This window comes from Camellia sinensis, chromosome 10 (assembly GCF_055761805.1).
Source record: "Camellia sinensis isolate YWXY chromosome 10, ASM5576180v1, whole genome shotgun sequence".
NCBI classification, from domain to species: domain Eukaryota; kingdom Viridiplantae; phylum Streptophyta; class Magnoliopsida; order Ericales; family Theaceae; genus Camellia; species Camellia sinensis.
Window position 1 is genome coordinate 11,899,257 of NC_138970.1, and position 27,467 is coordinate 11,926,723.

The following is a 27,467-nucleotide window of genomic DNA, read 5'->3' on the forward strand; positions in this document are numbered from 1 at the left end:
ACCCTTTTTTTGTCTTTAAATTTTAACTCAGAAAAGGCCAATGTGAATTGCTCTTGGTTTGGATTTTGAGACGTGTTTTGAGGGGGAAAATATTGGAAAAAAAGAAATAAATTTACAAGGGGTATAAAAAATAATTGTAAAAGGACATGAAAATTAGAAAAATATGGACAAACATATGAAATTTGCTGAATTAAGGGGGAAAAAATAGACCAGAACCCAAATCCTCACCCCTTCCACATTTCCCCTACAAAGTGTATTTTTTGAACAAACCACCTGAAAATTTTTCAAGTGAAGGTTTCTTTGCATAGTTTTTACCTCATTTCTAGATGAGGGTTAAGTATTTTTGGAAAGGAAAATCATTTCTTCTTTGGTTAAAAGAAAGGAGAGGAGAGAAATTTTTTTTTTTCTTCATTTTATTTCAACATCTTTTTTTCTCTCCTCACTTTAAGTACCAACGAGAAGAAAGTGAGGAGAGAATAAAAAGTTGCGTTTGATAGAATTTTCTAAACATGATTTGAAAATAGAGTTGTATTTTAAGTTTGTAAGTTTTGAAATTATGATTTGAGTGTGGAAAATTTGTTTGGTGAATGAATTTTGAAATTTTTTTTGAATTAAGTGAGAAATTTTTTATGTGACATATGATATTTGATACAAAAACTTACAACTCATAACTAAACATGCAATTCAAAATTCTGTTAAAACTCATAAATTTTTTTAAAAAATTCAGAAAATATTTTTTATTAAATATAGAAAAATTAACATGTGTCAATTGCAACACACACACACACACACATATATATATATATATATATTGCACTGTTCCGGTCAACCGGCCGGATGATTGGTGGGACGACCGATTAGCCCAAATTTTCCCGCCTTCGACTGAGTTTTTAAAAGTGAGTGTGGAATTAATTTTTAAAAACCACGACCAAACACTATATACAAATGTGTCATTCCAAAAGGCAAGAATTTTGTGTGTCATTCCAAAAGGCAATATGAACTTCAATATGGTGCCAAATGCAGTTCAACCTTGGCCCCAGGGGGAAAAAAAAAAAAAAAAAATGGAAAAAAGAAAAAGAAGAAGCTGAAATCATATGAATGAATTATTAATCTGGCAAAATGTCAACAAATGGTTTGTTGTAAACAGAAGTCATGGCTACTCTGAATTAAAAAGTGTGTCCTAAATCAAATCTCAGCAGAGTATGCTTCGAGCCGAAGCACCGCACCACTATTATCCTCTGCTGCTTATTGCTAAATGATCTACATCCACTGATTCGTTGCCTTGGCCGATATGTGGACCGGAGGTGGTGTCTTCGAATTTCTAGTTTCATTTGCACCTTCACACAATATAAGCAATTGATAATATGGAATCATCATATACCCCGTTGTAGACCACAAAGCAAAAAGGTATGCCAATGAGGGTTCTGCTAGTTTAACTTACAAGAGTTCGTTGATTTACCTCCAAGAGGAGATCTCCTGTCTGATGTTTGAACGACACCCGTCAGTGGGGATGCATTAGACGAAACTGGTGACCTTGCATCATGAATCTTGCGCATGCCATTTACTGGGGATGCTTCAACCTTTTTTTGTTGATTCCTGCAATTTTTAGCATTGAGATTTTCAGAGAGCGGTCTAAACTTGGAACTTTAGACCATGTTTGGTACTATGATTCAGGGAGGGAAAGGAAAAGAGAAGGGAAAAGTGACAAAAATCTAGCTTATTTTTCATTCACTTTTCCCCCTCAACCACAAATCCTTTTTCCAAATCCAAGATCCAAACACTACCTTAAGCACCTCCCAATTTCACCATTTAACAAGTTATGCACTAAAATAACAGACAAAGGGAGCCAAGGATAATACCAATTCATGGTTTTAACTACCTTTTCCCAGAGCCGTTAATCAGCTTCCCAATTGTCCGAAGCGATTTCCTTATGTGAGATCCTTTTCCATTTGCATTACTAGTCAAGCCAGGGGTTCGAGGCTCCGTAGAAAAGTTAGACTCACCGTGCATCATGATATGAACCTCATTTCTAACAAGTTTTGGTGGCTCAGGTGTCTTGGGTTGAAGAGTTGGACTCTGAGGAGCCCTTGGATGATATATGTCGATCATGGATTCACCATTACTGACATGTCCATATGGCTTTGTGGCTGCTTCAGGATCTTGAAATTGGGTATATTTCTGTACCAACACTGCTTCGGATGGTAGGAGATTGCTCACAGTTTCAGATAGTTTGATCTGCACTGGATCCTCGGGAACAGTTCTTGAACCTTCTAAACTTAATCTCCATGAGCGAGTTGGCATAGAAGGGCTTTTAGGTCCCCTTTTGTCAACAGAATTGATTGCTCTCTTCATTTCCGTTTTGTTGGAATTTTCAATGCTCAACCTTTGGGAGCGTGGAGGAGTACGTTCAGTCATTGCATGCAGTGGTTTCTCAAATGGTGATCTTGGCTCCTTTGGTTTAGTAGGTTGAACAGTCCGTGCTTCCTTGTTAGCCAATGCCTTCTTGAGGCTCTCAATCTACAACGTGTAAAAAGTTCATGTTAGATCACCACTAGTCCCAAAATCTTAAGATTTTAAAAAATGGGCTCAACAACGTATATCAAGCTCTCCAACACCCTCCCTCATGTGCAGTCCCGTCTTGCACATGGAGATGCAAATATTCATACATACAGAGAAAAAATAATGCAAACCGAAACCAAATGCAAACGGAGAAACTAGAACCCAAAACCTCCCCAACCTAAGCTTTGATGCAATGGTAGATTACCACAGTCCCAAAAGCTTAAGCTGTTAAGAAATGGCCTAAAAGATATGCAACGTGTGAACATGCCGTGCAATAGTGATGTAAGAAGATGCATTTACCTGTTGCTTGAGTTCCATAACCTCACTGCTCTCTTTGTTCATATGAGATACACCAAGTTCAACTGTCGAGACCCTCTGAGCAAACTTCAAAGTACTGATTGTCTCCCCAAAAGAATCTGCTTCAGGACTCACATGAGCGAACATCAATGTTTTCGCGTGTCCTCCTGTACGGTATTAAAACTGTCAGTATACAACATGCATAAATTTCATACAGAGAAGGCCTAAACTCCACAAGCAGAAGTGACCCGTCACATTTAGAATAGGTGATTTTGGCAAAAATTTGCAATAATAAGTTAATTAAATGAAGAGCTTTGAAAGACGGGTACATTTATATTGCATATTACAACCTAATGCATTCTGCAGGAGTAGCGTAAGCTTGCTGTTTCGGTAAGGAATGTGAGAACTCTTCTGAGCCAAGGCCGAGATCACATCTCCCAAACAGGAAAGAGATTTATTTATGTATTGTGCCTCCTTGAGGCCATCACCGTTAACTTCTGACTTTTCAACCCGTTCACTTCCTGCAAGGTCCACCAAATGGAGGCAACTGCGAAGAATACTTCCAGATACATCTTTACCATGCACATGTACTGTCAAGACACTGCAAAATAAACAATTAATGTAAATCGACTTTTTCGTCAAATTTAACAGATGAAAAAAATAAAATAAATGTTGGACCTGTGGGAACGACTACTTTGGTTGTTGATGGCAGTGGAACTGACAACACGATTGAGATCACCTCGTTTCATCAGGCTAAGAACATCATTGGTGGATTCCACATAATGCATGGAAGCATCAGGAATACTCAAGCCATTTTCACTAGTACAGCTTCGAATTTCTAATTTGCTGATAGTCAAGAATACAAAAATTTGGCAAATGAATAATTAAAGTGGAACAAAAAGTACAGCTTTCAAACAAAGAAAGCAATTTAACTGCCAAGAGGCAGAAAATTTATGTGCCAAGTGGCAGAAATGCAACTGCAAAAGGATATTTTGTGTTTTTAGAATCTTCGGCAAGAAGATCTCGTACTTGCTCGTTATATATCTCAACCATTTGGACATGAATATCATATTTCATGATGTTCTTCCTTGTATTAGACAGCCGAAAGAGATCACTGAGAGCTAGATAATTGATTCCCTGGTCCCTAGTTGATCCACACTGTCACAGAGGAAGACATATGCAGTGAGAAAATCTTGGTTTGAAAATAAAATAAATTAACAGAGACCATATATTTGACAATCAACAGTAAATCATGCAGGAAAAGCGGGGAAAAAAAAAAAATTACTTGCATCTGAAGCCAAATCAGAAAAGAACCTTACCATAGTATGTGTTTTTCCAGATCCAGTTTGACCATAAGCAAAAATGCATACATTGTATCCATCCATTACAGACCTAATTACTGGTTGAGTGTCCTTAAATATCTCATCTGTGTGTGTGTTGGGGGGAGGGGGGGAATGATTATTATGCCAAGTGAAGATAATTCACAAAATTTGTAAAACAGAAGAATCTGTGTATTACCTTGAGTAGCAGTTTGTCTAAACACATGATTGAATTGAAAAACTTTCCTCCCATCTTTTTGGGGTTTCAATGGGTCAAGAACCACTAATGACCCATCTTCTCCAATAAAATCTATCACATTTCTTGCTTTGGCACTGAAGGCAGGTCTAATTCTGCAATAAACTCGAATATTCCCTGAAGAAAATTTTCAACCATGATAGAGTAAACACACTTGGTTATGTGCTTTGTAGTTAATCTTTTAAAGAAACAAAATAAGCAAGACTGATAATTTCATCAAAACAGTAAATGGTTGTTATTCAGAAATTAACCAACCTTTTAAATCCTGAACCATGTTGTATAGGTTCCTGTTCTCTTTCACAACCTTGTGATACCCAAGAGCAGCAGTAGACATCTCCTGTACCTGACTCCCTGAACTCATGCAAAATTAAAACTAGTTAGCATTTATGAACTTGCAAAACATACTAGGATGCATATGCTTATCAAATCCCACAAAACAAGCTTTTGATTGACCTTTCTTTTAATAGTAGAATAGAGATTGATTAATTGATTTCTGGGGATGATATTGCTGAAAATTTCTTAAATAGCTGACTTACCCAAATGTTTCAAATCGCTTTGCAATTGAGATTGTAAGTCTTTGAATTCCCTCTTTGTTCTGGACAGCAATTCCTTGAGATTCTGCATGTCAAACACAGAAAATTCAGGAAGACATTCTTACCCAGACACGTGTCACCAAAATAAATGAAATTGGCAATGCAAAGTCAAGAACATTAAAAAGGGACATCATCAAGCATTCTCCTTTTTCCTCAAGTAGTGTGTGGTGTTCGTAAATAGAATTTAGTTGATTAATTTGCTCATTTGATGTAACTTTGAATCATGTACTTATCATGTATAGGAAGACAGAAGAAATACTGAATGGTAACTGAAACAAAACGAACACTGTAGTGGAAGAAAAAAGGACTGGTGTATTGATTGTCTAACAAAATCAATATTCAATAAGTTGTACACACATATAACATAGATGGGTTCACAGAAAGCTTACTGATAGTTCTTTTTCTTGCACTTCAAATAGATACCAGTGGTTGCAGCTACCCTTTTTCAAGCAAGCTCTGCAACACTGTAAGAAATAATGTATTCATGACACAGAACATATTATTCACAAAACAAATATATTTGTTTGTTTGTGTGTGTGTGCATGCATGATATATATATATATATATAGAGAGAGAGAGAGAGAGAGAGATCCCTACATTTCATCAATTCATTAAACTCTATATGTGCCTTTTCTGAGGTTTAATGTTGATATACTTCAGTTATATTGATAAAGTGAAGCTTAAAAGGTGCTTTTGCACTCATTATTTTAAGAAAGGCAATGCTCTAAACAAGATCAGACTTTGAAAAACATAGTGAGGTTTTGAAATCAGTTAATCAAATTCATTATTTTATAGTTAAAATGGTACCTACCTTATAGAAGACATACTTAATATGATTAAAATATAAAACATACCTTCGGATTTCTAATAGATAAATTCTCTAGAGGCTCTAGAGGTGGTGGTGATATTGGATGAGCAAGAGAGCTACCTCCTCCAAGGAGATCTTTGAAGATCGATTTCAACTGTATTTGGGCAAAAAGATGTTAATGTAATTCATTAATACTTTAGAGACACATAAACAAGAAAGAAAGTGAGACCACCAAGCTAAGTGATGATCATAATGTACTACAAAGGTACTTTAAGCTTACTCACCCCAGGGAACTTGTTTTGGAGTTGTTCCTCCAAACAAGTAGACATGATGTTGCCGAATAACTTGCCCGGATCCTGTAAAATAACTACTTCAGCTCTAGCTATTGTTCAATTTGTTTAATGTGAAATGAAAGGAAAGTTTGTGTATCAATAGGATTAACAATTACCAGATTGCCACTACGAAAGGAAGCAATAAGATTATTATCTATGTTTTCCTTTTTGTCAATCATACATTCAACAATGGCCTTGGCAATCAAATCTACAAATCAAATGGATGAAAAAAAGTAAGTCTAAAAATAAATATAATAATAATCCAAACAAGAAAGGTATATGTATATCTGCAGGCTGCTACATGTGCAAGTGACAACTTCAAATATGACTTCATTAAATAAAATAATAATTTCCTATTATTCCTATGATAAAACTTATCCATATAAATTAGTTTATAAACTATAGCAAATAAAAATATTATACCAGTATCAGACTAAGAAAGACTCATCAAATTATGGTTTATTGTTTCAAACTCAGGAGTTTCAATCAACAAACATAGAATTAATTATAATTCTTGCCGAAATATTTAAGTCACTATTTGAGACAAATATTTAATGTACTTAGAATATTATGAATTCAGCTATGTAAGACAGTTCCTTACCACCTTTCCTTAATTGATTATGCATAACAAACTCCATTAAATTTAGTAATCATCATTTGGAGTAATACTTAAATATTTCCTATGTATGTGTGACAAATGCTTTGTGCAAGTATGCATATGTACTGAAACATAGGAAAGAAAAATCCTTAAAACCTTCAAGTTTTTGAACTCCACTCTCGGTGAGTGGAATGTCGTCACAGGCTTTGGACATGTCTAATTGTTGGCAAGTGTCTGAGAAGAATGCTTCTGAAGCTCGGGAGTGAACCCTATTTGCAGAATGCATAACCAGAGGAGATCTCGGGGGCTTAAAGAATCCATTTCCTCCACTCAATTGCTTCCAGTCATGGTATCCTCTCAGAGCTAGAATGCAACCAACCACCTTCGCCGATGACCCAACTTCCAAGTTATCCTAAAGATAATTAAATGAAAGAAAACTCAATTTAAGGATTGTATACATGCACAAACACATTAAGCTATTTGTGCATAATAGAAATTAACAACAGGGTTCTTAATTTACTCTTTCAAGATCAGATGCTTCAAATGTAGGTAGCTTCAATTCTTCAACTGCTACCAAAAAGTTTCGAACATTTTCAAAGTACTGATAAGCGGGCAATGGTTGAGAATCCCATGTCAGGAATTGTGAGGGTGCGTTACTCTCCACGACCTTACAATAATTCCCAAACAACAATAATCAGAAAAATTGAAATTTAACCAAAATCAGAGACAAAAATACATATAGGTACAAAAGGGCATTTTCTCCAATTGATTCCATTTGAATTCATATCCTTAATTAAGTAATTTTGTATACACACACACACCTAAAGTTCAAAACTTTTGCAAACAATTTATTGGGGCTAGTCCATACGGGGCTTTTGCCCATTCTTTTATTGGGACCCAACGGTGGGATTTGCACCGGATTAGTTGGTCCAATGGGTGGATACAGAGTTACCAATATATATGAAATGGTAATATGATTACCTTTGGGATTGATCCTGGTTGGATCTTGTTAATGGCCTTGCAGAGGACCAAACCATTTCCCAAGCAAGAAATGAACTCTCTCTCTGATGGTTGAGTTGATATGCCAAGTGGTCCAACTAAGCTATCTAGCCACTGCGTTGCTTCGAAACGCCTCCAAGCTGAAGAATTAAACACAAATCAATCGAATGAATTCTCGAACAGGACAACATAAATGAGTTCTATTTGGTAGCCAAGAAACTTCATATTTGCTCTGAGTAATGAGAAAGCGTCAAGATTCAAAATGCACATTATTTTCTTCCTACATTTTCTCAGCAACCAAACAGTAAGAGAAAAGAAAAAAGTCGAATGAGAACCTGCTTCTTCGGCTTTTCTTGAAGCCAAATTCAAGTCATGCCTTCCGCTTCTTATTGTATCCTCCATTAATGCCCCAATTTTACTCTGTAATTCGATCAAGAAACAGAATATGAGAATCCCTAACATATACAAACACGTCAATGCATCAATTTATACGCATTACACACATATATATGGTATAGATTTAGAGAGAGAAACAGAATAATAATTCAAGAACATACTTCTCTTTCCTGCAAATCTTTACTGTTCTTAGAGAGAGAGAGAGAGTGTTGATGTACTTGCTATATGAGTCGATTCTTTTTCAGTTGATACAAGACAATCAATAAGAGAGAGATTGTGTGAATCTCAGAGTGTTGATGTACTTGCTATATGAGTCGATTCTCTTTCAGTTGATACAAGACAATCAAGTTAGATATGCTTTTTATTGGTTTTGGCAATTTTTTATTTTTTTTATTTGATTTGATTGTGTAGCTTTAGGTTCGGAGCCGAAGCTGAGGCTACGAAATTGTAACGTTAGTAACTTTGTGCTGTTTTTGAAGTCAAAGTGGTAGGGTCTACAGATCTCAGCCGTCCAATTCTCCACACTAGAAGATTTCTGCCGACGGATCAAATTCGGTGTGAGGCTTTGGGTTGTACTTGGGCATGTACTTAAATCGCGCGTGGGTTTGGGTTTTGATTCATAGTGTGCTGTGCATATGGAATGGAAAATAGTTGTAGTTGTAACCATTTTTATGGGATTGATCTGGTTTGACAACGGATTTTTTTTTTAAGGAAAGTTCGTTAAAAATTGGGTTTTTTTGATTTTTTTTTTTATGGAAAATAGTTGTAGTTGTAACCATTTTTTTTTTTTAAAAAGTCAAAAACAACTTTTACCATGTTTCTAAAATTGGCCCCAAGTCAAATAAAATCATATTTTGCTTTTGGAATTTTTTTTTTTTGTCTTTAGTTAAATAAATTAAATTTATGCCATTGTTTTTTGTTTTCATGCATTTTTAAGCTTTGTTTGGGAAAGTGAGATTTTAGGAACAAAAAAAAAAAAAAAAAAAGTCATTATGACTTTGTTTGGTTTGTATTTGGAAATATCATTTAAAAAATAATTTTTTGGAGAGAGTTTAAAAAATTAAAAAATTTGTTTGATTTTATATTTTAAAAATAGTTTTGAAATTTACGATAATTTGATAATTTTTTTTTTTGTAATTGAATAGATGAGTGTAAGAAAAAAAGTGATTGAGAATGAGAGATGAGAGAGAAAAAGTGATTGATTGATGTGTAGTAGAGAGAAAAGTAATACAAACATGTTTTTGAAATTTTTTTCCTCAAAAAACATGTTTTGAGAGACAAAACCAAAGTGATTTTTATTGATAAGTCCAATTTAGCCTCTGTTTGGCAAGATGGTTTTCAGGCTTTTTTGGCTATTTTAGCCACAAAAAACAAAATAGGCTATTTTAGCCATAACAAACAAAACATCACATCCAACTTATAATCATTACATTCTTCTCTCACAAAAAAAGCCAAAAAAGCCAAAAAGCCAAAAAGCCCTTCCCAAACCAAGCTTTTTAGCCCAGGCTAAAATAGCCAAAAAAGCCAAAAAGCCAAAAAGCCAACCTACTTCCCAAAAAGTCCATGAAGGAATTTTTTAACCCATTTAGTCCCATGTATGTATAGTTTTATTCCATAAAGTCCATTTTCTTGATTTACACTATTTTCTTGGACACTTATACCCTTATATTTAATTTTGATACCCTTATAAATATTTTTTCAACGATTAGCAATTTAATGATGTGAAAATTCATATTTTAAAATTCACATTTGTAGGAATGTAAATTGGCCCGTGGGCGGCTCGAAACCCTCCCGCGAGCCAGGGCGGGCCCGGCCCGTTGACAATGTGAATATTCACATTGACATGTTAAAATTCACATTAATAGGAGTGTAAAATTGGCCCCCGTCCCGTGGCGCGCGTGAAACCCACCCGCGGCCCATGGGCGGCCCGGGACCGGCCCGGTCCGGCCCGTTGGCAATGTGAATATTCACATTGACATGTTAACATTCATATTGATAAGAGTATAAAATTGGGCTGCGGCCCATGGGCGGCCAAAAGCCCGCCAGCAGCCCGGGGCGGGCCCGGCCCGGCCCGTTGACAATGTGAATATTCACATTGACATGTTAACATTCACATTGATAGGAGTGTAAAATTAGTCCGCGCCTCGTAGCTGCCCGAAACCCGCCCACATCCCGTGGGCGGGCCCGGCCCGGCCTGTTGACAATGTGAATGTTCACATTGACATGTTAACATTCACATTGATAAAAGTATAAAACTAGATAACAGCCCAGGCGGGCTCAACTCAGCCCGGCCCGGCTCGTTGACAATGTGAATATTCACATTAACATGTTAACTTCACATTAATAGGAGTGTAAAATTGGCCCCCGTCCCGTGGCGGCACGAAACCTGCCCGCGGCCCATGGGCGGCCCGGGGCGGGCCCAGTTTGGTCGTTTGACAATGTGAATATTCACATTGACATGTTAACATTCACATTGATAAGAGCATAAAATTGGCCAGCGGCCCATGGACGGCCAAAAGCCCGCCCGCTGCCCGGGGCGGGCCCGGCCCGGCCCGTTGACAATGTGAATATTCACATTGACATGTTAACATTCACATTGATAAGAGTGTAAAATTGGCCCGCAGCCCGTGGGCGGCCCGAAGCCCGACTGCAGCCCGAGGCGAGCTTGGCCCGACCCGTGACAATGTGAATATTCACATTGACATGTTAACATGCACATTAATAGGAGTGTAAAATTAGCCCGCGCCCTGTGGCTGCCCGAAACCCGTCCACGGCCCATGGGCGGCCCAGGGCGGGCCGGGCCCGACTTGTTGACAATGTGAATATTCACATTGACATGTTAACATTCACATTGATAAGAGTGTACAATTGGCCCGTGACCCGTGGGCAGCCCGAAGCCCGACCTCGGGCCAGGGCGGGCCCGGCCCGTTGGCAATGTGAATATTCACATTGACATGTTAACATTCACATTGATAGGAGTGTAAAATTAGCCCGCAGTCCGTGGGCGGCCCGAAGCCCGATCGCAGCCCGAGGCGGGCTTGGCCCGACCCGTGACAATATGAATATTCACATTGACATGTTAACATTAACATTGATAGGAGTGTAAAACTTGTCCGCTGCCCGAAGCTCGCCCGCGGCCCGGGGTAGGCCCGAACCCAAACCCGAGCCACCCCAGGCCGCCCACGGGCTTCGGGCCGCCCATGGGACGCGAGTCAATTTTACACTCTTATCAATGTGAATGTTAACATGTCAATGTAAATATTCACATTGTCAACAGGCAGCCCACGGGCCGTGGGCGTGTTTCGGGCAGCCACAGGGCACGGGCTAATGTTACACTCTTATCAATGTGAATGTTAACATGTCAATGTGAATATTCACGTTGTCAACGGGCCAGGCCCGCGTCGGCCCGGGGCCGGGCTTCGGGCTGCCCACGGGTCACGGGCAAATTTTACACTCTGATCAATGTTAATGTTAATATGTCAATGTGAATATTTACATTGTCAACGAGCCGGGTCGGGCCCGCCCTGGGCAGCGTGCGGGCTTCAGGCCGCCCACGGGTCACAGGCCAATTTTACATTCCTATCAATGTGAATGTTAATATGTCAATGTGAATATTCACATTGTCAACGGGCCGGACCGGGCTCGCCCCCGGCCGCCTATGGGACGCGAGTCAATTTTACACTCTTATCAATGTGAATGTTAATATGTCAATGTGAATATTCACATTGTCAACAGGCTGGGTCGGGCCCGCCCCGGGCCACCCACGGGCCATGGGCTAGTTTCAGGCAGCCACGGGGCGCAGGCTAATTTTATACTCTTATCAATGTGAATGTTAACATGTCAATGTGAATATTTGCATTATCAACGGGTCAGGCCGGGCCCGCCCAGGGCAGCCCACGAGCCACAGGCGGGTTTCGGGCCGGGCACAGGCCGCGGACTAATTTTACACTCTTATCAATGTAAATGTTAACATGTCAATGTGAATATTCACATTGTCAACAGGCCGAGCCGGGCGGGCTGGGCCCGCCCCGACCCGGGCCCGGGCTTCGGGCTGCCCACGGGTCATGGGCCAATTTTACACTCTTGTCAATGTTAATGTTGATGTTAATATGTCAATGTGAATATTCATATTGTGACAGGCCGGCCCGGGCCCACCCCGGGTGACGGGCTTGGTTCGGGCCGCCCACGGGCCGCAGGCCAATTTTACACTCCTATCAATGTGAATGTTAACTTGTCAATGTGAATATTCATATTATCAACAGGCCGGGTCGGGCCTATTTTTTTGGCTTGTGGGCCGGCCCGGCCCAACTCGAATTTTTTCGGGCACCCACGAGGATCGACATGAGCCGGGCCCCTACACATTGACGATATAAACATTTATATTGACGGTGTAAACATTCACATTAAGGGTATTTTGGTAATTATGTCACCCATAAAACTTATTGAAACATAAGAAAATAATGTGAACTAAATGAAATATAAGTAGATGAAAAGGGTATTTTGGTCTTCTTATCTCAAATTAGACCTAATGGAATACTAAAAAAGAATATGGGTTGGATGGAATAAAGCTCTTAGAAAATGGATTTATCAAAAAAGCTCCCAAAACCAAACATGCCCTATAAATTTGTCAAATTGTTCTCTTTATTTTTTTTTTGGTATGTCTTTTTTAAAAAGTAAAAGAAAAAATCATTAATAAAATTAATTTCCAAATCACCTTAAAAAGATTTAAAAAGCAAAAAAATTCAAAATAAGTTCATCAAGGATAGTACACTTTTTTCAAATTTTCTCCCATAAAAGTTTTCTTCTATTTTTCGGATGTTCTAATCTAGCATTACCTAAAAGTTAAAAACAAAATTCTAAAAACAAATCTTTTATTTTATGCTCCTTTTATTTTGACGGAAAACATTTTTCAATCAAAAATATTTTCCACAAAATTTTTTTTTTCAAAAAATGTTTCCCGTAGAAAAAGTTTTTTATGTTTGGTTACATTTTCGAAATTAATGCACTAATAGTTACATTAGTGGTGGCGACGGAGTGGAGAAGAAGGTGGTGGTAGATGTGGAGGTGTTGGGAGTGGTGATGGTGGCGGCGACAGTGGTGGTGGTGGTGGTGGTGGTGGTGGTGGTGATGGTGATAGTGATAGGGTGGAGGTGATGGTGTGGTGACGGCAATGGCGATGATGGTGGTGGTGGTTGTGTGGTGGTGGATGTAATGGTGGTGATGGCAATGTAGTGGCATTGATAAAAGTTTAGTTCGAAAAGCATTTTCTATCTTTTAAAAGTGAAAGTTGTATTCTGCCAAAATATGCTTGTTTTTTGTCGTACCAAACACCAAAAAATGCAATAAAATATTTTCTAAAAATATTTATGTCAAAACAAATAGAGGGTTGGGAGCTTTGTTCTCCTATCTCTCATCTTTCTCTATTTATTGCTTCATAGTATTTCTTATTTTTAGGGTTGCGACCATGTTTGAGTGAGTTATGAGGGTGAGGAATTTGGTTTGGATTATTAAGGTTAAAATTGGTATTTTGATTTTAATGTTAACATTATCAAAACTTGTTACTTTAACTGGAGGTGATGAGTGAGAGAAATTGTAATGCGATTAATTTGAAACTTAAGGAGTAAGATGTAATTTTCAAAATATTTAATTGTATTTTTCATAAACTTCAAGGGTAAATTTGTATTTTAACCTTTTATTTTTAATATATAAATAGCATTTGGGATACTTCCGTTGGCAAGAGCTTTTTTGGCCATTTTAGCCACAAAAGACAAAATAGGCTATTTTAACCACAACAAACAAAACATCACATCCAACTCATAATCATTACACTCTTCTCTCACAAAAAAAAAAAATCAAAAAAGCCAAAAATCTAAAAAGCCCTTCCTAAACCAAGTTTTTTAGCCTAGGCTAAAATAGCAAAAAAAATCAAAAAGCCAACCCACTTCCGAAACGGATCTGATTTCCTTTTTATATTTTCAGTTATTTACCAAAGCTGCTTTCTATATATTCTCAATATCAGACTGCTTATTTTTGGTAAATTTTCTAATCATTGAAATAAAAAGAGAAACCCACCATGCACAAATATGCTGAAAGAGTTCAGAATTAGGGGCAACTTGCAATATTGGAAATTATGACATTTAACAGGGGAAAAAAGAAAAAGAAAAAGAAAACCGTTAATTCAGTTATCTTCATCAAGATATATGTTTTATTTTTTTAGTTACTTATCTTTGTGGAGATTTACTGAAAATAGAGCGATACAAATGTTATTTAGGTAAATTTGGTACCGATGTGGTTCAAATTTCAGCCTTTTGGTGCAATATTATGGCAATTCAACCGACCATATTAACTTTAATGAGATAGTTGACTGACAAGTTTAATCGTGATATATACTACAAAAGGAATAACCTTGTTAAAAAAATAAAAAAAGAAAGAAAATAAACTAAATGGGACATATCGAAATAAAAATGGCATACTTTAAGGTTTAGTGGCAGCATAGTCATGTTTCCGCAATAAATAACTTTACTAAAACAAGCAAAATAAAATAAAAAAATTAATAAAGGAGAAAAAGGAAAAGAAAGGTAAGATGTTTGATGCAACAATTTCAATAATTTCGTGGTGCATTTGGACATTTCTTGCATACATACATACATACATTTATATATATTCTAAGAAAAGCTAAATGATTCTACATGAAGTTTCCATTTCAAAGTTTATTTACACTACAATAAATCACACAATTTGGTGATCATTTTTGGCGATTAAACAAATTTTAGTCACCGAAAGTACACCTTTTGGCGATTAAAGTTTAAATTTGTCGACGTTGGTTCAAGATATCGCTACTAAAATATTTTAGTCAGTAAATATTACTTATTAGCGACTAAATTTAAATTTAGTCGGTAAAAATTCCACTTTCAGCGACTTAAAATTTGATCAGTCGCTGTTAGTCCAAATTTTAGGCCCAAAAAAATAAATTAATCTGCAATATTGGTTTTTCCCGACTAAAATTAAAATTAGTCGCCAAATAGTACTTTTGGCGACTAATATTTTCGTCTCTGTTCATTAATCTTTTGGCTACAAAAAAATTTACTTGGCAGATCTATTTCTTTGCCGACTAATACAGAAATTAGTCGCTAAATGTTCAATTTTCAATCCTTCCGCGTGCGCTCTTTTCTTTGTTATACAACATCACACTTTGTAACACACACATACCGTCCTTCACCAAACCTCACAAAAACCATCCCTTTCACCGTAGCCCACCGTACGGTTGACATTACAACGGCCACCGCCCCCCGCACAAATCACCACCGTCACAACTCACTACTGTCATAGTCGCACATCGCAGGTACCTCTCTCTTTCTCTCTCTCTGTGTCTCTCGCGCTATCAGTCTCACTCACGGTTTGTCCGTGCGTCTCTCTCTCTCTGTCACTTGAGCTCTCTCACACAATCTCTCTCTCTCTTCTGTACTCTGCTTGTCCCTCTTCTGACATTGTTGGTTTAGGGTTTATTCAAATTTGAATGTATGTGCTTTTAATTTATTAAAAATTTGAAGGATGATGTTTAATATATGTGTGTGTGTGTGTGTATATAATGATTTGTACACGTATTGCAGGCGTCTCTCTCTCTCTCTCTTGAGCTCTTTCACGCACAGTCTCTCTATGTCTCTGTGTCTCTCTCGCTCTTTCTCGCTCTCTCTCTTTCTCTCTCTCTATCCCCCTTGCTCTGTTTCCCCCTATTCTCACATTGTTGCTTTAGGGTTTATTCAAAATGAAATGTAGTGTTTGGGGCTATAATTTATGATAAATTTCAAACATGATTTGTAATTTATGATAAAATTTAGTGTTTGAGGTTGTAATTTACCAAGAAAATTAAGTTAAAATATGGGAAAAAAAACTAAAAATCCAGCATTACATGCCGATTATCTAGTTACTTCCTACAAATATGGGTGAATTTCGTTTTAGATTCCGTTTGGCTACCAAGAAAATTGAGGGAAAAAATGGAAAAACACTAAACAAATTCAGCATTACATGCTACTTTCATTTTTGTATTTTTTTGTTTTCACAGAATTTTTAAAATATTTTACGTAATTTTTAAAATTTTTAAACACACTTAACATAAATACATTTAAAAAGTATTATATTTGTGAAAAAGATCTTTAAAAAATTCACTAAATACCAAAAATATTTTTTAAAAAATGAAAATTCTATACATTTTTCATATTTTTGTATATTTATTAATTTTTTAAAATATTTTTTCCAAATATTATTCTATTTAGATATATCTAAGTAAGGTATATCTAAAAAAGTAAAAAAAAAATGTTTAAAATTTTAAAAAATTTATTAAAAACAAAAAATACGAAAAATAAAAAATTCAATTTTCAAAAAACTAAAACCAAACAAACTGAATAGTTTATCCATGAAGAGAATTAATCAAAACAAGTGGAATGGGTCTAATCTCAGACTTCACTTAACTAACTATACTTCTTGTTAGAAGCATACTTCGATTCAAATCTCACAGATTTTGTACTCAACAAATGAATCACTGATACGGTGCAAATTTGTGTACTCTCAATATATGTGAGTGGAATTCATTTAAATAAATCAAAATATCTTGTATATAAATGATGAAAGACACTAGTATGAAAGAACACAATCTTTTCAAAAGAATATTAAATGCTAAAAAATTACACTAACACCTCAATCCATCATGTCTGTATCTAAATTTTACCAATTTTGCGATCAAGTAGGACTTTTATTGGGTTAGTCAAACAAGGTTAGGAATAGGTAAGAAAATGGGTAAGAATAAGTAACTCCTTCATGAACGTAAGAGAACAGTCAAAATTATTATTTCATCTTTTTGACATTCTCTTTTTCAATAATATGTACCAATGTAGACTCATTTCCATAATCTTCTCTTTTTTCTTTTTCTTTTTTCTTGATTTTTTTTATTTTTTTTAATTTAATTTAATTTTGTTTGTTTGTTTGTTTGTTTTGTTTCTTCTCTATCCTCTTCCTTATCAATTTCTCCATTCTTTTGCTTCTGATAACAGTGGTCAGTTATCCCTAGGAGTTTATTGAATGAAAGGTTGTAGGCTCTTGATTCCCAAGGATTTTTGAGTGTAGAGAAAAATATGTTAAAGCTCAAATAATACAAAAATGGCCTAAATCATTTCCTAGAATTTGGCACAAACTTTCAACTTTCATGATTTTTAGAGGTGTAAATGCAAAATGATTTCTTAACATTCAACCAAAATGAAAAATACGAGACTAAACAATGAAATAGTGCGTATCCAAATGCATAGTTAAGAGTAAATTTAATAACCTTCCAAAAAGAATGATAGGTTCAAAATCTCACACGAGTTATAATCTCCACATTAATCATTAAGATCTTCATGTCTAAATACAAAAATTAATCAAATAATATTTAAGCGGCTATGTGCATGTGGTAGATCATCCGACTATAAGATTAAAAAAAATATTTTTAATCAAAAGATAGTATAATAAACTAAGATATAATTAAATTGCTAATGCAACAAAATTAACAAGTAACAAAAAAAAAAATTATTATTTTTTTATAATCACAGCACGCACAAAAAAACTTTTTTTTTTTAAACACAACAACACAAACAACAGCACACAAACGAAAAACTATTTTATTTATTTATTTATTCTTAAACGCTAACAACAGAACAACAAACAATTTTTTTATTTTTATTTTTTTACAACACAACCGAAAGTGCAAATAAAATTTGATTTTTTTTTGTTTTAAACACAACTAAAAATTAAAACACACAAAATAATCAAACCAAAAAACAATAAATAAATAAATAAAAACACAAAACCCTTTTCCCCAACTTAATTGACATTGTCCTCAATGACACATAGCACAAAAGACAAAGAAGAAAAAAAAACGCAATAAAATAAAAATAAAAATTGGTCATTTATCGTTAGATTCCACGACAGTTTAGGACTGAAAATTTTATTTTTCCTTAAGTAACCTGTCTCAAACCAAATTTCTTTAGTCCTATTCAGCAGTTCCCTTCAAAGGTATACTCATCTAATTTTTCCCTGACACACCACATTGAAAACACACAAAATTAAGTAAAATAAAACAAAATAAATTAATCTATTTTACCTGAGTGCAGCAATTTCACACAAATAACTGCAAATTAGTATAAAAATACAAATATTGTAATAAAAGAAAAGGGGTATAAACCTCCCAAAAAGAAAATAAATGTACAGAATAAAAAAAATGTAATAAATTAAAGGTTAGTAGTCAGAAATTAGTAGTCAATAGTCTTTATTTAACCTCCAAGTTATATGTCCAGCAGAGGTAATTAATCCACAAGTGTCCAGCAAAGGTAAATAGTCCACAAATTATATGCCCAGTATGGGTATCTCTTTTCTGTGTCACGATATCAATTTTTTTTTTTTTGGGTTTATTTTTTAGTTTTTTTTCAAGTTTATATTCTCCTGCAGAAAGAAACTAAACTCAATTTTTTTTTATAGATAAATCTCTAAATTAATAATTTTATTTTTAGCTGCCGACAACAGAACCAAAAATCATTTGCACACCAAAATATTTTATTTAAAATCAAGTAAAAACAACTACTTCGTGGAATAGCGGTTAAGATCAAGTGTCGATCCACAATGACTAATGATGAATAATTTAATTTAGAAATTTATATTTGTTTGCGAATATTTGGAGTGAAAATTAAACATTAAACAAAATAAAACAAATATCTTAGAATGTTGAATCCACCACTAACTTCATAATTGGGAGTAATTGCACTCACTTTTTAGAAAATCATTGATTTAAATAATGTGATGTAAGTTGATCAAAAATATATCGTCAAGAAGATTTGTATATTAAAATCAGAAAGCCACGAATCATCTTCACTTAAAACTCCTGTCACCACTAAACTAAACTAAGGTTGATGCACGACCCGTCTTACTAAGCATCACTCGTCTAACAATTCTAATATACAACAATGAAAATCATTGTAAAACATAATTTGAGTAAAACATTTATTGCACAAAAAGATCTAAAATTATACAATTGTATCCAAATCAAATTAAAACTAAAAATACTAAATACAATTTATCTCAATTATTTGGTCAGAATTTTATATCTATTCTAAGACAAAAAAATTATCACACACTAATATTTACAAAGGGCATGGCTTCTGTCCGGTCCTTAATCGGACTGGACCGTGTTGTTGGTCCCGTGGGGGCCCACCCACGGGTCCCGTTTTGATAATCTGAACCGTTCAATGTGTAAAACTCGTCGAGTACTATATGTTTGTACAAAATCACATTAATCGGATATCGATAGCTATGTGATCAAATCAGTTTTGTATTAAAAAAAAATGGACGGTGAACACTACTAGAAAACAGGGCTTTTGAGTCGGCAGCTTGCCGTCGCAAATAGCGGATTTGCCGACGCAAAAACTTTTTGCGACGGCGTTTCGACGGCAACTCAAGGGACGAAAATGGTGGGGTCGCAAAAATTTTTTGAGTCGGCAATCTGCCGACGCAAAAAGTTTTAATTTTTTGAGACGGTAGATTGCCGACTCAAAAAGTGGTTAAATGTTTTAAAAAATTTAACTCATAATTTTCTCACTGAGGCTCCCAAGGTTCGAACACACACCCATTTGGACAAGTTGACTCAAGGTCAACGCACTAAACCCACTTCACCACCATACCTCTTTCAGATATTAAACGAGATATATATTATTTATAGTATATACACTCAATATTAATATAAAAGTATATGTATAAATAAATATATTTATTAAATATAATCAAGTAAATAAATATATATCTTGGTTATAAATTTTTTTTTTTTGCTACGGCATCAGTTGCCGACACAAAAAGGTCTAATTTTTTGCGTCGGCACAAATTTGCCGACGCAAAAGGTCTATGCCGACTCAAAAGGTCTATCTTTTGCGTCGGTAAATTCAACCGACTCAAATAATACTATCAAATATTAATTTTTTGTGTCGGCCAACGGTGCCGACACTAAAGGTTTGGTATTTGAGTCGGTAACTCTGTGCCGTCTCAAAAAGGCTACCTTTTGCGACGGTAAAATTTGCCGACTCAAAAAACCGACTCAAAAGGCCCTTTCTTTAGTAGTGGAATAAATTAACGGTTGATAAAAATCTGTTTTGATCACATAGCTATCGATATCCGATCAACGTGATTTTTTATAAGCATATAGTACTCGACGAGTTCTACACATTGATGGTTCAAATTATCAAAACGAAACCCGTGGTGGGCCTCCACGAACCCAACAGCATGGACAGAAGCCATTCCCATTTACAAAATAAACTCTCCCACTTTTCGACACTTTCCATTTTTTTCTTCCTCTTTTCGTCCCATGGGCCAAAGCCCTCTCCTTTCGTCTGAGCTCCCTCTTCCCTCTTCTCCTCCTCTTCTTCTCTTTTACAGGCTTCAAACTTGCAAAAGAAAACAAAATAATAATAATAATAATAACAATAATAATAATATAAATAAAATAAAATAATATGATAATATATATAATTATCGAGGGAAAGTCGAGGGTGGTTGACCGACACGACACCCTCCATCTTTTTTTTTTTATTTTTTCTTTTCTTCTCTCTTATCATTTTTTGATGCAAATTTTACAGTAATTTATTGTACACTTTATAATATATTAATATATAACATATTTAAAAAGTGTTATTTACTCTAATTTATATATAAACACTTAAAATATGTACAAACATATCAAATTACACAAAATCATAAAATAATATAATTAAATAGACTAATAAAGTGTATATTAGCGGGTTAAATGTATAATATTTAGACTCTGATCAATAATATAGGAAATGAAATATAATTTAATATATAGAATTACTATAAAATTTAAACGAAAAATTTATAATATAGAGTTGGTATTAGGTATAGAATAATGCAAGAAAAAATAAGGAAAAAAAAAAGAAGAGGCAATTTAACATTAAAAAAAACCCTAATACCTTTGAAAGAATTAAGAAAAAAAACATGCAATGCAAAATTGGATTCTACATCATTGGGTGTATATAACAAATCAAAAAATGATACATATCATAACACATAATTGTAAATCAATTGTGTGATCTTTTGGAGGTCTCAAACATTTTCTAACAATGTGATGAGGGAATTGGGTTCTATATCATTGGGTGTGTAACAAATTACTAAACTTAATAGAAAAAATAAAACTCCGAATTACTCTTTTATACAACAATAAAATCACAAGAATTGTTAATTGAAATATATTTATGATATCATTAAAAACTATTAACTAACTTATTGGTTAGCTAATGAAATATGTCATTTGTTATGCGATTAAAAATTTAAAGGGGCGAAATGTAAGTTTCAAAAGAGTGTTGCTATTAGCACCTCATTAATCATTTTGAACCATCCATTTCTTTGGATACCTACTTATAAATTCTAAAACTCTTAAAAAAAATTTCCCCCAAATAATATCAAAATTATCCTTGTGAAAATATTTCACCTATTCAATTGAATGTACACCCCTACATTCCCAAAAGCCCTTCTCTCAAAAAGTCTAACAAAACTTACGAAGGTGAATGCTACTTCATCTCTGCATACTTGTTCATGACCTGAAAAAATAAATATAGGATTTTTTGTTGTTAATTCAAAATTCCATTTTTGTGGGTTCGGCGATCACCACGATTTTTGGTTATTTGTTCCCGAACAAATAAGAAATGTTCGGCTACCTGTTCCTAAACAAATGAACAATGTTCGGGCCTGTGTTCTCGAATTTTGATCATATGTTTGGGAGTTCAGTCCCGAAAAAATGACAAATAATTTTTGTTATTTTTGTCATTTTTTTCAAGAAACCTACCTTTACAAGACTAATCTTTTCTGAACTAAGAACACCATCAAAGTTATAAACTTCTTCTGAGCTTTTATTGTTGTACTCTTTTCATTTTATGGAGTTGTTGTTGTCGAAAAAAATTTCACCCATTGTTATTGTCGGAGAAGTGTAGGTAATCAAATGGTTGCCATCATTATCGCTAGGAATATTACCGCAAAAGAGTTTTCAAAGGTTTGAGGGTGGGTAGGTTTTAAATGTGGGATTTGGAGAAGATGGATGGTGGTGATGGAGATGGGTGCTCTCATAAATCCTAACTTATGATGTATTGGGTGTGTGGATTTAATTATGAGATAGGATGTCCGAAAATTATTGATGTCCTTTCTAATAATTTCATTTGAGGTTATTATTGTAATAAAAAAAAAGTTAAAAAATGAAGGGTCCAAAATAATTGATAGGGCGTTAATAGCAACACTCGTTTCAAAATCATAAGTCGCAATTAATGAAAGTTGAATGATCATTATAGAATGGCCATTTCCTTATAATAGTGAATAAGGATTGATTTTTAATGCATTTTTCATCATATGTGAGAATTAACATTTTAATTGATCATTCCATTTCATTTTTATTTCAGTGAATTGAACACTACTGATAAAACTCACCACATCGAATAAGTATTGAATAACAAAATGAACTAATCCAAAAGACATATAAAAAAAATAAAAATTATTGAATAATTAATTTAGTGACTATTTGAAATTGATATAGATTTAGACAATAGCACAAGTGGTCATGAACAAACACTTGAGTGCTAAAAATTGGAGCATTTAGACACAAGTCCTAATTTTTTAACTTATACTCCATTAAATTCTAACTAAAATTTTTGGATCTTTAAATCCCATTAAATTTTTAACAGTTAGAATTGTCTTTCAAACAATGATTGTTTATCATTTATGATTATCTATAAAAGAACATGATGATTTGACATTTATTTTGATTTTCAAAACTTTAAAATATCAACTTTCAAATTGTAAAAACTAAAAAAAAAATTATGTGCAAAAAAAAAAAAAAAAACTAATTTGTTTTGAAAAAATTGAATTATTTTTTGTGCAAAACTGAAAATTTTGTTTCTATAAAGGAGCATGATAATAGAACATTGATGTGCAAAATTGAAAAAAAAATAAAAAGGTTTTAAAAATGAAAAAACTGATAATGTTCTCAGTTTTAAAACGGAAAAAAGCTGTTAATATTCTCGGTTTTATTGAATAGTTGAATCAAACCAATACGTAAAAGGGCAAAAGCATTTAATCTCATGTTCTATTTTTTTTTTATCAGTTAGTGAAACAATTATCTGGAATATTACTATGCAAAATTGATAATGTTTTTAGTTTTAAAATTTGAAAAAAAATGATAATTTTTTCAATTTTACTAAATAAGGTTTATTGGTTAAAAAAATATTAAATAAGACCTGAGCTACCATAACATTTGTAAATATGATTTTTAGGTAATTAATTCTTAAAAATATATAAACTTATACAAATTTAATATAATTATATTGGACTTCCATAAAATTTTAATTTACATAACACTTAACTTAATTTTCATCAGTAATTTCGTTAGTCATATAGATATAAAATAATTTTTTTAACCTCTTTTATACTAAAATATATATTTATTTTGTTTATCTCTATTGTGACCTAACCGCCACCCCCATAGAATTAAAGATGTAACTGACCAATAATCCAAGATTAGCAGCCACCTGCTTAATAGTAGAAACACTTCTCTCTATTTGTTCTCATTAATCCAATGCAATAAATACATGGCATAAAGAACACATGAGACATATATCATGACATATAATTTTACATAGAAACACATAATTAAGACAAATAACATAATTTAACAAGTCATTAAGGAGGCGGCTGTTACAATCTTTATATCTTCACCACCTTCTATAATAATTTCAGTCATTATATATATATATATATATATGAGAGGAGATCAAAATTTGTAATTGCCTCGACATGACCACGGGGGCCGGGGACCAAAATTTTGATGTACATAGTGGTGTTTTGGGAAGTTAGTAAAAGGTTAATTTTTTGACTTTTTTAATGATTTTTTTGAAAAAAAACTAGATTCTTTTGAATAAAAAGACAGATTTTTTTGACTAAAAAAATTAAAAAGCTAAAAAACTGGAAGTGTTTTGGAATTATAGTTCCACCTTTATACTCTAGTATGATGTTTGGTTTGAGTTTTGGAAAGTTAATTCCACCTCTTGTTTTGAAAACTGTGGGCTTTCAAATTTTGAAATTTGGCTTACTGGATGTCCGGCCGGTCGTCTGACCAGTTGACCGACCGATTAACCTCTACAGTGCGATTTTTTTTTTCTTTTGCACTTGTGTGTTTTTTTATATTTTCAATAAAAATATATTTTTGGAATTTTTTAAATTTTTTTTATAAGGTTTTAATAGATTTTTAAGTTGTATATTTAGTTATGAGTTATAAATTATTATATCAAATATCATATCTCACATCAAAAATTTTCTACTCAATTCAAAACTCATTCACTAAACAAATTTTTTACACTCAAATCATAATTTCAAAACTCATAAACTCAAAATACAACTCATATTCTCAAATCATAATTAAAAAATTCTACCAAACACAACATGACATTTTTAGCCTCTTTTCAAAGTGCCTATAGTCTTTCCCCTCTTTTAATAATAATAGTAAAAACGGAGGTAAACGTGGAGTTGGATTGGAATCACCCTTCGCTTCCCCTGAGATCACAACTTGCAAATGTAACGCAAATTTGCAAGAGAGTAGAAATGGCGGATGCTGTGATTTCATTGTTGTCGAGTAACCTGACCAGGATACTCTCCCAACAAGCAGATCTCATTCTTGGGGTAGAAGACGAAGTCAAATCACTTCAAAACCAGCTCAAACTTACTCAATCCTACCTCCAAAGCTTCCCACAGAAGCGCAACGATCAAGCAATCATGGTCGAATTCATCAACCAAGTCCGATACGCAGCTCGGGAAGCCGAAGACACCATCGATGCATACGTTGCCACTGTCTATCGGCAAAGAAAGGAAAGCTTTTTGTTCCGATTGAAAGGCGAACTTGTTCGCCTGTTAGCTCGCCGCAGAGCTGCAGAGGAAATCAAAGCCATAAATTCGAGATTCGAAGCGATTTTCAAGAATAAAGAAAGATTTGACATCCAGATTGGCGATCAACTTCCTATGGAAGATGATTCGTTGATGCGGAGAAGAAGACTGATAATCGAAGAAACTGACGTGGTGGGTTTTGATACTGACGCAGATATAATCATTGATAGGCTAACCAAAGGGGACGATCAACGAGATGTTGTCCCGATTGTTGGTATGGGTGGGATAGGGAAGACAACCCTTGCTCGGAAAGTCTACAACCACCCAGTTGTTGCTGAGAATTTTGATTTCCGGGCATGGGTTTATGTCTCTCAAGGCTACAGAGTGAGGGACTTGTTGCAAGCCATTATCAAGTGTGCGATGGGGCTAAGCGTGGAGGACATGAAAGAGATGGGCGAAGATGAACTGGGTTTGGAGCTTCGCAAGTATTTGAGGTCTACTCGGTACCTAATTGTATTGGATGATGTATGGAGAACTGAATTTTGGGAAGAATTGAATCAGGTTTTTGCCAAAAACAATTATAGAAGTAGAATCATTATCACTACTAGGCATAAAGAGGTGGCACTTCATGTGAACCCAAGTTCTTCTCCTTATGATCTGCATTTCCTGAGTGAAGAAGAGAGCTGGGAGCTCTTCTCCAGGAAGGTGTTTCCGGAAGGGCGGCAATGCCCGGCGGACTTGGAACCGCTCGGGAAGCAGATGGCACACGAGTGTGGGGGACTACCACTGGCAATTGTGGTGTTAGCTGGGGTTTTGCTGAAGAAAGAGAAGACAAGTCGTTGGTGGTCCAAAGTGTCATGCAGTGTGAGTTCATTCGTTACTGAACACACTGATCGAATATTGGAACTGAGTTATGACAATTTACCCCCATCACTTGAGGCCATGCTTCCTGTATTTCGGGCTTTTCCCGAAAGATTTTGAGATTCCTGCAAGGCAATTGGTTAGGTTGTGGATTGCTGAGGGGTTTGTGGAGAAAAAAGATGGAGCAACCATGGAAGAGGTTGGGGAGGATTATTTGGAGGATTTTATTGCTAGGAATTTGATCCAAGTTTCTAAGAGGAGGTTTGATGGGACCATAAAAACTTGTTGCATCCATGATCTTTTGCATGATCTCTGCATTAAGAAGGCCAAGGAAGACAAGTTTCTTGAGGTTCTTGGACATGACTGCTCCTCATTGCCGCTTAATTCACGCCGGCTAGGCCTCCACTCCAACATATTGAAGCACATTTCTTCGACTCCATCTGCAACGAAACTCCGTTCTATATTATGCTTTGGCCTTGATGAAAGACAGCTCTCATCGAATGAATGGAAATTGCTCTACAAGAGCTTCCCATTGCTTAGGGTGTTGGATGTATGGGGTGTTGGTGTTGAGGCAATTCCAAATGAAATAGACAAACTAATTCATCAAAGGTACCTGAGATTGAAAAGTCTAACAGCCCAAACTCTTCCTGCTTCCATTTGCAACCTTTGGAATTTGCAAACCCTTGAAGTGATTGCCCCCTGCATTGATCGTCCTGGGATAGATATATGGAAAATGCAGGAACTGAGGCACCTATATTTTCATGGGCAAGCAGTTCTTCCAGAGCCGCCTATATTGAAGGCTAAGGACTCTACTGCCAATGTTTTAAGCAACCTCCTGACTCTTTCTTGCATAAGCCCTGATAGTTGCAAAGAAAGTGTATTCTCCATGCTGCCAAATCTTCTTAAGTTGGGGATAAATGGAGACTTGGAAGAGCACAGGACGAATCTAACATTGAAGAATCTTTCCAAACTGAATCATCTACAAACTTTGAAGTTGGAAAGAGACCGTCGCTGTGAAGAACTGATCAAGAACTGATCAATCTACGATATGGAATAAAATTTCCCCCGAACCTCACCAAGCTCACTTTATTGGAGACTCAATTGTTGGAAGATCCAATGGATGTACTGGGACGGCTGCCCAACCTCCAAGTTCTTAAATTGAAGAATGCTGCTTATGGTGGTCGCGACTTGTGTTGCTCTGGCAATGGGTTTCCCAAGCTCCAGGTCTTGAAACTTTTAAACTTAGCTATTCGATGTTGGACTATTTCAGAAGGCTCAATGCCAAGCCTCAGAAGTGTTGTTATTAACAGATGTGGAAATTTAGAGGGTCTCCCTTCTGCTCTGCCAAACATTCCTGCTTTTGAAGAACTGGAGCTTTGGTCGCCTCATGTATCACTGGTGAAAGAAGCAAAAGAAATCGAAATGTCCCCAGGAAAGGAAAAGTTTAAGCTGGTTATCTACCAGTCCTAAACTAGGGAGAGCCAATCATTAATGATGGACTT

General features: G+C 35.1%; 1 protein-coding gene and 1 pseudogene across 2 annotated transcripts; one reads left to right on the plus strand and one right to left on the minus strand.

Moving 5' to 3' along the window:
• Positions 1 to 1,080: 1,080 nt before the first annotated feature.
• LOC114299672 (kinesin-like protein KIN-14L) lies at positions 1,081 to 8,530 on the minus strand. Its single transcript, XM_082890866.1, has 20 exons — positions 8,319 to 8,530; positions 8,097 to 8,216; positions 7,744 to 7,901; positions 7,283 to 7,429; positions 6,919 to 7,174; positions 6,281 to 6,372; positions 6,117 to 6,188; positions 5,879 to 5,986; positions 5,414 to 5,488; positions 4,968 to 5,049; positions 4,687 to 4,782; positions 4,375 to 4,548; positions 4,176 to 4,282; positions 3,846 to 4,014; positions 3,535 to 3,697; positions 3,207 to 3,457; positions 2,860 to 3,023; positions 1,880 to 2,517; positions 1,460 to 1,596; positions 1,081 to 1,337 (listed from the first exon to the last, which is right to left on the minus strand). The coding sequence occupies exons 2-20, from the start codon at positions 8,161 to 8,163 to the stop codon at positions 1,261 to 1,263; spliced, it is 3,033 nt and encodes a 1,010-aa protein (XP_082746992.1). The 5' UTR covers positions 8,164 to 8,216; positions 8,319 to 8,530; the 3' UTR covers positions 1,081 to 1,260.
• A 16,190-nt stretch (positions 8,531 to 24,720) lies between these two features.
• Positions 24,721 to 27,024, plus strand: LOC145801485 (disease resistance protein RPP13-like; annotated as a pseudogene). Its single transcript, XR_014343072.1, has one exon. The product of XR_014343072.1 is annotated as a disease resistance protein RPP13-like (transcript).
• Positions 27,025 to 27,467: the final 443 nt, after the last annotated feature.